Source organism: Nanorana parkeri, unplaced genomic scaffold (assembly GCF_000935625.1).
Source record: "Nanorana parkeri isolate BGI_ZX_2015 unplaced genomic scaffold, ASM93562v1 scaffold509, whole genome shotgun sequence".
NCBI lineage: Eukaryota > Metazoa > Chordata > Amphibia > Anura > Dicroglossidae > Nanorana > Nanorana parkeri.
This window is the reverse complement of record NW_017306777.1, coordinates 798,313-810,764: the sequence shown is the minus strand read 5'-3', so window position 1 is coordinate 810,764 and position 12,452 is coordinate 798,313. Positions and strand designations below refer to the sequence as shown.

Genomic DNA, 12,452 nt, shown 5'->3' with positions numbered 1-12,452 from the left:
GGGGGGCGGGGGGGGGTATTTATAAAAGGTTCACTGAGCCTGGAAACTGATATCTGCATGTGTTATCTGTGTGAATAAGGCAAAATCAAATGTTTTCTTGTAGAGAACTAATTACATTGTTACAAAAATACTGCATTAAGGCCATTAGATGGAGCAGAGGAATAAATACTTATTTAGTACATTTACACAGAAGTACTTCCTTCTTTATTTCCTGAGAAGAAAAACACAGGAACAAGTTACATGTTATTACTCAGGGACCTATTTATAAACATGCAAAGATAAAACATTACAGGGGAATTCAATAAAGCTTTCGCCACACTTTTCTAGGGCTATGTTAGAAAGTCATGCACCAAAATCATGAGCACATATTCAGTCCATTCAAAGCACCTCTAAGATGCCTTGAATGAGCCAGATGCCAAGAAGGATATAACCCCTGTGTGGAAGTTGCTGTGCATACTCACACCTAAGGACAAAAACCCACCCTTCACATAGCTATTTACTTCCACTTTAAGGGCCCAATCACCCCAGACGCTGCTTTTTGGTTCCCCTGGCACAGAGCCAAAGCACTGATTCCAGCGCATTGTATTGTGTTAATTTTTTTGTTAGAACTTTACTGAAATGCCACAAGTGACAATTCATTCAGTTCTACGGGCAGAGCGGGATGTGAGCTAGTTTCTACCGCAACACGATGGTGTGAATGGGCACCATTTGTGACAGGGCAAATTGCCTTGTCTTGCGTCAGGGCTGCGCTGGAAACAAACGGCCAGCGCTGCTCCAACGCAGATGGTGTGAATGGACCCAAAGAAATGCCGTTATATCAGTGATAAGAAAGGCGGAGGTAAGTAAGAATGAATTCAGTCACAACTTGCTCCATTTGTTGCACAGACAGGACACAGATTTCTAATGAGTGTATATGACAGTCTTTATGAATTCCAGGGAACATGGTTACATCACATTTCTTACACATGTTTTCAATCTTCCCACTTTGAGTACTTTCTAAAACCTCTTTTCCCTTATTTAAATGGCTGCTTCATGATGTACCAATATTGTGGATTGAAATGGATGTTATATTTCAGCAAGTTTTATTAGATTTTCAAAAACAAAGGACAAAAACCAGCAAAAAAATTACAGGAACAATACAAAATTAAATATAAACAATAAACAATGATGTAATTAAAGTGACATTAAAGGCAAAAATGTTTTTCCCTCTCCCCAATGTTAATGTCAGCACTTACCTTTAATGATGTTTCTTAATCCGATCTTCTTTCCTGTCGTTTTCATCTGTCCCTCCAGCGCTGCGGTGGGTCTCCGATCCAGCGCTGACTCCTCTAGGCTTGCTGGCACTTTCCCGCCCAGTGTCTGCATGTGGGTGCACGCCGTCCATAGACTTACCTTGTGTCTCTCCTCACGCCCTGGCCGGAAACGTGATCTGCGCAAGCGCCTGCCCCAAGATGCTTTGCAGCCGCCCGAGGATGTTCACATTTTCGGACGGGAGCGCGCAGAGAAGACACAAGTATTATCCCTTTTAAAAGGGTTTTTTTTTCTTTACACTTTTTGCATATATCTACTGCAAAAAAGCTGAGGCTTTAATATCCTTTAAAGAAAAAGAAAAACTCGCCCCCCCCCCCCCCACTATATAAAGCCCCCTAAATAACAACCAATAGCATTCCTCCCTAGGAGGTTTCTTAGAATGTATACAAATATAATATCCTCAGATCATAAGTCGGTGTCACTTCAAGATTGTACTTCATCAGGCCAAGGCTTTATTAAGAAGAGACTTAAGCCCTCAGGGGCAGGGCCCTCCTTACCATCTTGTCTTGAATTGTATTGTGATTGTAATGTCTTCCTTATATTGTAAAGCGCTGCACAAACTGCTGTCGCTATATAAATCCTGTATAATGATAATAAATGTTGTTTGAGGGGAGAGGGCAGAGAAATATCAACAAAGAGTATGAAAAAGAAAAAGAGGTCGTGGGGAAAAAAGAAAAAAAAAAAAGATTGGAATGGATATTAATTGAAACTTACAAAGGTCCAATTGTACTTTGGTGACAAACTTTTTGGATGCTATACAGGTAAAGCTAATTATTTTTTGATGTCAAGTAACATGAAAAGTTTTACATTTTGTTTATCTAACACAGGAGACCTCATTCCTCAGTACACAATGAAACTACTGTGTATCCCCATTGTATCCCACAATGCCTCTCAATTACTTGTTGAGTTACCATATTGTATTATGAGATGCAGTTTATGCTCCATATAGTGAAAACCCAGAAGCTGCTTGTCAAATTCACGGCACAAAGGAGCAATTGAATGAAGCAACTGCAATCAGCAAAGACCGAATTGTGCCTCCGATGAACAGATAGGGTTAGTTCAATATGTTTACTGTTAATATCTCAGTATTTGTCAGCACATTCTAAAGGGGAATAAAGGATAGAAGAAAGGTGATGGAATTGTAGGGAAACTCCTATGATGTCATTGTGAAACTTGCCTTTCTGTTTCTATAACAGAGAGTAGAAAGTGAAGCCCTTAGCTTGAGGCAAAAACAGCCAGCAATTCACTTGATAGGAAATTATAATCACTTTCTGCATTCTCACTGATGTTCTATACTCACCAGTCTTCCTTTATCTATCATCACCACAGCTAAAACCTGCATAGAGTCAAGAGCTCTTCACACTGCATTCATCTTAGGCACTACAAACAGTCATTGAAAATCATAACATCCGCACTCAGAGTTTAGGCATACATTATAAAATCAAAGTGAACACTGTTCTGTGCTTTGTGGTATGGTGGATTGTATTGCGGGCGGGGTGATGCATTTGGGGTGCCAATTAAATGAACGCACATCCCGCACTGTTAACGCACGGTAGGCTCATTGCGCGGATCCGTTTGTTAATTGCACGGAATCACGTGATTCATGCAAGCCTTGGTGTGAACGGGCTCCTAAAGTACTTTTCTTTAGAGAAATATGGAAGCTGCCATTGCTCTCTTCCTTCTGAAATGCCAGTTCCTTGACTGGGTCTGTCTCCAGTACCCCAGGTCACCAACCTTGAACAGCAAATGAAAGTTGGAGAAAAGTGAGAATGTCTCATTTTGCTAGTAGGGGATGTCAGCAATGGCAGTCTTTATCCTTCTCTCTTAAAAATGTATGGCGTCTGCTGGTGTGTTGAGGTTTTATTTTCCTTTTTCTTTATGAATTATCTAATTCAGGGGTGGAGAAAATATTATGGAATTCAGGAACCAGCCAGTCCAATCCAGAAGCAATCAGAAATATTATTTTAGAACCCACCTCCATTGACAACAACTAGAAGAAGCCTCAAAGGTTAGGTGACTGTAAGCTGTAATTTTTAAAAGAGAAGTAAAGACAAACTTTTTTGGCTTTTGGGTCAGAAGTTAATTTACTAATTGCTGGGCTCTGGATCCAAAGAGCAGGCAGCAGTCATGCGTTGGCATTAAAGGAGAACTATGAGGCAAGTGAAAATCACTCAGCCTCATAGTTCTAGCCGACCTGTGACAATGAAACTGTCACAGGTCGGCTCAATAGATCAGGAAGTGAGCGAACACATACCGTCGCTTGCTCACTTCTCGATCATCTCCCTGCAGAGAGCCGTGACTGTCACTCACAGCTCCCTGCAGGGATGCCCCCCCTTTCCTGTCCGATACTCCAGCGCTGACTGGCGGAGCGGACAAGGGGGAAGGTACAGCTGGCTCTGCCGCTAGATAATCACGCAGCTGGCTCTGCCAGCTGTCAATCACGCAGCAGGGTGGATCTCGACTGATGTCGGGATCTGTCCCGGCTGCGGCTTCTCAGTATACTGCGAGCTGTAGCTCGCGGTACACTGAGCTTTGGGTGACGGGAGGACGCTAGTTTGTGTCCTCCCGTTACCCTTAGAAGAACTATAGGGAAAAGCCCTGACCCCATAGTTCTCCTTTAAGTATTGGAAAGGGTATATTTTACTCACCCAGTATTTCTCCTTTAAGGGTCATTGGCTACCTGGCACCTGGGATTGGTCCAGCATTGGTTTCATTAGACCAGGGGTAGGCAAACTCTGACACTCCAGCTGTGGTTAAACTATAAATCCCATAATACACCTGTCTCTGGAAGTCATGCTTGTGGCTGTGAGTTTCTTGCAAAGCCTCATGGGATTTGTAGTTCCACAACAGCTGGAGTGCCGCAGTTTGCCCACCTCTGAATTAAAATAACTTTTTTCAGGCCTGATTACAATGTTGTGGCTTTTAAAATATGATAACTGTGTATCCCTTGAATACCTTTAAATTAAATATTTTTAGCAGCATTTTTTTTCACAGCAATATTTTTTCAAAAATGTATTTAAAAAAAGAAGCACAAGCACAGCAGGAACTTTGATCCATCACAGTACTATTCTACCTTTTAAAAATAGGGCACCAAGCATCATTTTTTCTTAGATTCTGTCAATGTCTATTTTGTCTAAAACTGAAGCATACGAGGTTCTCCCTAAAACCTCACAGAGCAAATTAAACTAAACATTCTAGGGACCTGAAAATGAACAGATTCGATGTACCATCTTAAATGATGATGATTCCTTTTTTAGAGTACATAACCAAGGAAGAACACAGGCAGCTTCAAAGGATCTTGTCTCTGTTATAAAAACCCATTGTACCCATTCTGTTTGCCGCTATTGCTGTAAGAGCACTCCGTACTAAAATATTCACAGATACTACTACCATATAGCTTTCAATTTCCTGCATACCGTGCATCTCCATCCGTGTTCACTGCAGCATCAGCACCCAGGGCATACAGAAGCATCTGAAAGCTTCACTAAAAAAACTGAATGTTAGTATACACTGCACTGTAGTTAGCTTATGGATGATGCATTGGATAAAATCACTGCATTTGCTCTAGTTCCCTGCACCGTCTGCAATTACAGGATTAAAACTTGTCACCATCTGTCAACATTCTGTACTTACTCACCCAGTTTTCCCTGCATCTGTCACTGCCCACTGCACAAATATCCCATGGCACCTGTCACCAAAATCTGTACCCATCACCCACAGGAACCATCCACTGCACAAATATCCCATGGCACCTGTCACCAAAATCTGTACCCATCACCCACAGGAACCATCCACTGCACAAAAAATCCCATGGCACCTGTCACCAAAATCTGTACCCATCACCCACAGCAACCATCCACTGCACAAATATCCCATGGCACCTGTCACCAAAATCTGTACCCATCACCCACAGCAACCATCCACTGCACCAATACAGCCGCCTGTGCCAGCCAGTCACTATCTCTGTTGTCATATTCCATAGCACCATTTGCAATAATTTCCACAGACCTTTAATTTTATTATGACCCATAGTTACTGTTGCAGTCCATGGCTTCACTCTCCTGTGTAATAGTGTAAACTTCAATTATAATTTCAATCAATAATAATATACATACTCACATACATACATATATATATTGAGGTTATTCCATGTATCTGTAAACTTTGTTTGAACATTTCCACTTTCTCAGTTATTACTAAATCTGTCTTAAAGGTCAATGAGTATCTAAACATCTGACAATTATTCAAATGAAAACTGAAAAGATAGCTTGCCATCTCTCCCACCTCAACCTAACCACTGTCATCTATCCCACCTCAACCTAACCACTGAACTGTCACATTCTCAAACAATTCATCCCCACACAGCTACCTCCTCATGTATCACTTACCCCTCCCCTTTTAGATTGTAAGCCCTCAGGGGCAGGGCCCTCCTTACCATCTTGTCTTAAATTGTATTGTGATTGTAATTTCTTCCTTATATTGTAAAGCGCTGCGCAAACTGTTGGCACTATATAAATATAATGTAATAATAATAATAATCTCTCTCCATCTTCTGCATCAGTCCCAGCAATCACGTTTAACTATAGTACCATTTACCTGCCCCGTGCCAGCATAACACTGAATAATATCTCATCACCCGCTATACAGTATAACATTGCACATTCTATGTATTCCTTCTGTACTAACTATGTACTCCTCTGTACTCTCATCTGCCCACATTGTTTTTCTACCTCTTTTCCTTATACCTTCAGCCTGATCATCGGTCACTGTCCACTTAACCTCCACCTATAACTCTCAGCAGTAAACACTACAACAGTTTCATATTTCCAGTACCCGGAGCACATAATATCTGCCACAGCAAATCCATCATACCTGCACTAATCAAAGTATGTCCTAGCATTGAGTGGTAGGTACGTCTGCACAGTATTCACTACATCCCGCTGCCACGCACTCAGCATGCAGCCAACATTTAGGACCCGTTCACACCAATGCCGTGCAGTAATCGCACGGTTCTATGTGATTAACGAACGGTACCACGCAAAGCACCTACCGCGTGTTACAGTGCAGCAGGTGCATTGCGTTGCCATTCATTTGAATGACACCACAAACGCACCTCCTGACTGCAATGTGCTTTGCTGAAACACGGGGTACAGCAATAGTGTGCGTTGCATGGAACCATGCGTTTAATGCATGACATTGGTGTGAACGGGCCCTTAATATAGATGTAAAGCATGCCATTTTGTTTTATACAGTAATGTGTATCATAAACAATTGCCTGCTTTTTAATAAAATACTAGCGTTTCAACATTTTTTTCATCTTATGATGCATCTTGGTGTTGCTGATCTCCTGCAGCCACTTTGTGTCTACATGCGGTAACTGCATGGCATTTCTCTGGGCAGGATTCCTGATGGTGACAGCAGTGGACCATGTCTGCTTGTATTTAAAAGGTCACTTGTATGGCCTTTTCCTGACCATGTTTGACAAGTTGACAGCACAGAAATACAGTTGGGGGACAGGGACAGAACACTATGTAACACAGGGGTGGGCAACTCCGGCCCTCCAACTGTTGCGGAACTACAAGTCCCATAATGCATTGCAAGACTGACACTTCCAGGCATGGCTCCCAGAGGCAGATGCATGTAGTATTTGTAGTTAAAGCACAGCTGGAGGGCCGGAGATGCCCACCCCTGGTGTAACAGGAAGTGCCTGAACAAGGACCTTCATCACATGATCACCAGATACTATTTTATTGAAAGTTGCAGAATTAAAAAGTACTAAGATTACTTTTTTTTAAGTCCAACTCCAGGCACAAGGAACTTGCTTGTGTTAAAGCTGTTGAAGACTCTGCTTACCAAAAAGCTGCCTCTCATGATTAATGCCATCTTCTCAATCCCACAAATCTTGTTTACATGCTGGTAGAAGTACAGATCCCCCCAGACTTGGATGCAAGAGCTGCAGGTCTCATAGACTACAATGCTACGGATACATCTCTGCCTCCATCTCCTCCTGACCATTCACAAAATGAAGCCAGGCTGTGGATGTTTTGTGAATGACCAGGAGAGGGGGCGAAGATGTGACTAAGGTCTAGTAATTACATCCGAGTGGGCACAGAAGTACAGCGGGACCTGCACTTTCATCCGCATGTAAACAAGAAGATTTGTGTGTATGGATGATAGCGTTATTCACGGGAGACGGTCTGAGGCTTTAACAGCTTTAACACTAGTAACGCTACTGTGCCTGGAGTTGGGCTTAAAAAAATATATTTTAAGAACTCCAGGCAAATCAAACCCTAACCCGTGCAGTGGGGCTACCCTGGCACTGCAAGGGTTAAGTACTCATTTTGCCCACGGAGCTAATAAAGAAAGTTATGCTCATCTGAACCTCGATCCCAGCTTGCTCTTAAGGTGCCCATACACTGCACGATGATCGTACGATAATCACAAAGTGTATGGAAGGCGTGCGACCGTTTCTACTGTACGGTCGCCCGTCTTTCGTCGAACAAGCAGGCTGGAAAACCCGCCGGGAATCGTACGATTCTCGGCGAGTTAGTGGCCTGCTTGTTCGGCAACTACCGAACGGGCCGGTGTGCGCACACGCACACTGCCCGTTTGCAGTCATCGAAAGCCCGTCTCCCATTGCAGTCATCGGAAGCCCGCCCCTCAGGGGGGCGGGCTTGCAATGATCGCAAGTACGATCTGCCTGTCCAAGATGGGCAGATCGTATGTTTTTTTAATTACTTTACAACCCTCGCAAGACAAAAGTCTTGCAGGGTTGTAAAGTGTATGGCCACCTTTAGAGTGCTCCCTTCAGCCTCAATCCCCCTCCATTCCAGAGGTCTAAGGTCCTGTGAGTCATCACATTCTATACAGTGTATATAGGACATGAGGATGCCGAGGGACTTTCTGATGCTGGAGCGGAGGAGGAGACAGGCAGAGGGGACCGGTCTAAGAGCAAGTTGGGAATGTGGTTTGGGTGAGTAGAACTTCGTTTTTTTTAGCGGCTCTCTGCCGTGACAGGGGAGGGGCTGGATTCCCCCCTCCCCGCTCCGATCCGCCAGCGCTGACTGGATAGATAGGCAGAGCCAGCTGTCACTCACGCAGCTGGGCGGATCCCGGCACAATTGTCGGGATCCGCTTCAGCTGTGGCGTCTCAGTATACCGCGAGCAGTAGCTCGCGGTATACTGTGGCGTCTGTAGCTCGCGGTATACTGAGCCTAGGGTGACGGGAGGACGCTAGTTCGTGTCCTCCCGTTACCCTAAGGAGAACTATGGGGAAAAGCCTTAACCCCATTGTTCTCCTTTAACAAAAAATCATCTCAATATTTTTAAGGAAGAACTCTGAGCAAGTCAAATCCTAACCCTTGCATTGGGGCTACCCTAGCACTGCAAGGGTTAGGATTTGATTTACCCGGAGTTCTTTAATAATATGTGGTGATCCTGTAATGAAGGTCCTTGCAGCTCTGTCACACATCCCCAAATCATGAGAAAGAATCTCCGTACAAACGGACGTTCTAGTTCCGGATAAAACTTTTGCAGGCTGATGTGCAATACAGTAATATTCAATTTTCTCTATTCAAAAATCCCATTTATGATAACGTTATATGTTCGTATAGCTAACAAACAAGAATAATTCTCCACCCTTCTCCTTCAATTTGTTTTCATTCCCTATGCTCGAAATCGATATGTGCACATTGAAGGATAACTATGGGGTAAGTGTTTTTCCCCATAGTTCTCCTAAGGGTCACGGGAGGACATAAACTAACATCCTCCCGTGACCCAAAGCTCAGTATATCGCAAGCTACAGCCGGGACAGATCCCGCCATTACTGTCGAGATCCACCCAAATGCGTGAATGACAGCAGGCTCTGCCTATCTAGAGGCAGAGCCAGCTGTACCTGCCCCCTCCCCTCCAGTCAGCGCTGGAAGATCGGAGTGGGGAATCCCTGCAGGGAGCCGTGAGTGACAGTCACGGCTCTCTGCAGGGAGATGGTCGAGAAGTGAGCGAGCGACGGTATGTGTTCGCTCACTTCCCGATCTATTGAGCCGACGTGTGACAGTTTCATTGTCACACGTCGGCTCGAACTTTGAGGCTGAGTGACACAATCACATGGCTACCATGACACATGGTAGGACACATAGTTGACATCATCACGTCTAATGCGGAGCCCAAAGGAGGATGTTGAAGGATAGCCCTCAAGTCTGAGCAGAGGGGAGACGGGTGATCTCCGGCCGCCAGGGGAGCAGGGATCAGATAGCCAGCCGGCTCCGAAGTTTGGGTGAGTATGTCTTTGCTATTATAGACCCTAGACCAAAACAAGCACTTTAACCCTTGCAGTGCTCGGGTAGCCCCGCTGCAAGGGTTAACTTTTCTTCTGCCCGGAGTTCCTCTTTACGTTCACTGGGGGAGAATTTATCACAACTGGAGCAGATAGAATCTGGAGTTGGCCATGGCAACCAATCAGCTTCTGGCTTACATTTCCAAAGCTTAACTGAACAAACAGATGATAGAAGCTGATTGACTGCTCTGGGCAACTACAGATCCTGTCTTCTCCAGCTGTGATACCCCCCTCCCCCCATTGAAATTGTAATAACATGGTAAAGCTTTGCCATACAACTGTCCTGGTCTGATTATATACCTTATACCCTGTCACTGTAGTGTCATCCCTATTGTTTCAGTCCTGCCTCTGTAAACAGCATCCTCTGTAGACCCCCATCAGCACCACCACCACATGCACCCACTTCCATTGGAGGAATCGTCCTCTGCAATGTAAATAATAGGCAATGAAGACATGCAGCCATGCAATATTACAGAGCACAATGTGTGATCAGAATCCCCATGCGCACACACACACACAGCACGTACGGACGGTCCCAGCGCCTCACCTTCCTCTTCTCCCATGTGTTCCTCACTCCAGCTACAGCACAGTAGCATCAACCTCATTCACCCCACGAGTGTGAGGCCTCGGAGCAGGGGGGCAGCCCAGGCCGGGTGAGTGGAATGGGGTGTGTGTGATGGGCGAGCCTCTAACCGAGCTCCTCTGTATGTCCCCAGCATGGGAAGCTCTGCCGCTACCCACAGATGCTGCACAGCAGAATGGTAGGAGGAGCAGGGAGGAAGGACGACCATGAAGATTTCCCTGGGAAGGGATGCACCGTGTGCGTATGTGCCAGAGCCCAGATGAGCATTATGTCATAGGCAGGAAAATACCGCCGTCTATTTGTTCCCAGAGCTGCGTCAAATCGGAGCTGAGCAATGAGCGCCGCATTACGTCATCTCCACTGTGCAGCTGCAACGGGCTCCCCTCAGGCACTCCACACACACAGCAGTGCATGGTCTGCCTGGGACACTTCTCAGTGAAAAGAAATATCAAAAATGACAAAGTATTAAAAATAAAATCTGTATAAAGCTTGTGTACACAGTGGTCACCTTCAGGGGAGTCCCCGGCCATGGTGTCACCCAGAGCACCCAGTGTACACAGTGGTCACCTTTAAAGGCAGACTTTTGCATTCAAATGTGCGGCTGCACCGTGCTCCCCTCAGGCACTCTACAGCAGCAGCAGTACCTGGTCTGCCTGGTACACTTCTCAATGAAAAGAAATACAAAAAATTAGAAAGTATTTCAAATCAAATCTGAATAGGGCTTGTGTACACAGTGGTCACCTTCGGGGGTGTACCCAGCCATGGTGTCACCCAGAGCAGCCGGGTGACACCCCGCTGGGACGTCATCAATGACGTCACATGCAAAGGGAGGAGGGGACGTATACCCGGCGGCATACCTTGTCCCCTCCTCTCTCGTGCAACCATTGGGCTCTTGGCCCATGACCGACTGTCAGTCATTTTGGTGTCACCCCCTCTGATAGCCTGCTGTTGGCTATTGCAATTTAAAATAGCCAATAGCAGGCTTTGTTTATTTCTGCCCACTGCCTAATGTAAACATTGCAACAGCAAGGCTTTTTTTATTTGTCGGCTGACGCTGGAATTACTTTGTGGGACATTGTTTTTTCTTTTTTTTTTAAATAAAGGAATTGTCAAAAACTTGTGTTTTGTTTTTTGTTCAATTAACCCCTTTGCGACGGGAGATGTACACTGTATGTTCCGCCACGAAGTGCCCAAATGACAGCTCACGTCAGCTATTTGGGGCTCTGTAATGCTGGTAACCGATGAGAATCAGCGGTTACCGTTCATTAATGGATGCCTCAGTATAGTTATCTTTTGCAGACACCCGCTCCCTTTCAGGAATCGGGTGTCTGAGAGTGAAGGTGGCCATACACTTTACAACCCTCGCAAGACCTTCGTCTTGCGAGGGTTGTAAAGTAATTTAACCACTTCAAGACCAGGTGTTTAGACCCCCTTCCTGGCCAGGCCATTTTTCAGTATTCAGCGCTGCGGTACTTTGACTGACGTTTATTCCGTCATGCAGCGCTGTACTGAAATGAATTTTATACCATTTTTTGGGGACAGATAGAGCTTTATTTCGGTGGTATTTAATCACCACTGGGGTTTTTATTTTTTACTATAATTAGGAAAAATTACAGAAAATTTGGGGGAAAAAAAGTTTTTTTTAACATTATGTTATGAAACATTTATTATTACCCAGTTTTTTGGTAAAATATAAAAGATCGGGTCACGTCGGGTAAATAGACACCAATCCCCTCTAAGCACACTGAAAATTAGATTTTTTTACTCAATGTAGAATCCTTTTCTTAGAAGTTCAGTGAAGGACACAAGATTCATAAACAATTGGGTGATGATGTCACCTACAGGAGGATTCAGGCTACAGGCAGATCGTACTTGCGATGATTGCAGTGGTGAGCGGGCACTGTGCGGCTTTCGTCTTCCGGGCACGTTACCAACCAGCCGAAAATCGATTTTCGGCCGGTTTTCGAGCGTGCTAGGAAGACGAAAGTCGTGCGACCGTACAGTAGATGCGGTCGCACACTGGCCAGACACCTGCCAGTTATCGTAAGATCGCGGGATCACCTGCGATTATCGTACGATAATCGGCAGGTGTATGGACCCCTCTAAGCACACTGAAAATTAGATTTTTTTACTCAATGTAGAATCCTTTTCTTAGAAGTTCAGTGAAGGACACAAGATTCATAAACAATTGGGTGATGATGTCACCTACAGGAGGATTCAGGC

General features: G+C 44.8%; 1 protein-coding gene across 1 annotated transcript in view; it reads right to left on the bottom strand.

Moving 5' to 3' along the window:
* LIMK1 (LIM domain kinase 1) overlaps positions 1-10,489 on the bottom strand; it is a 95,019-nt gene extending 84,530 nt beyond the window's left edge. The window contains exon 1 of the mRNA XM_018561241.1: positions 10,194-10,489. Within this exon, the coding sequence (XP_018416743.1) occupies positions 10,194-10,251 (58 nt within the window). The 5' untranslated portion in view covers positions 10,252-10,489. The remainder of the gene's footprint in view (positions 1-10,193) is intronic.
* Positions 10,490-12,452: the final 1,963 nt, after the last annotated feature.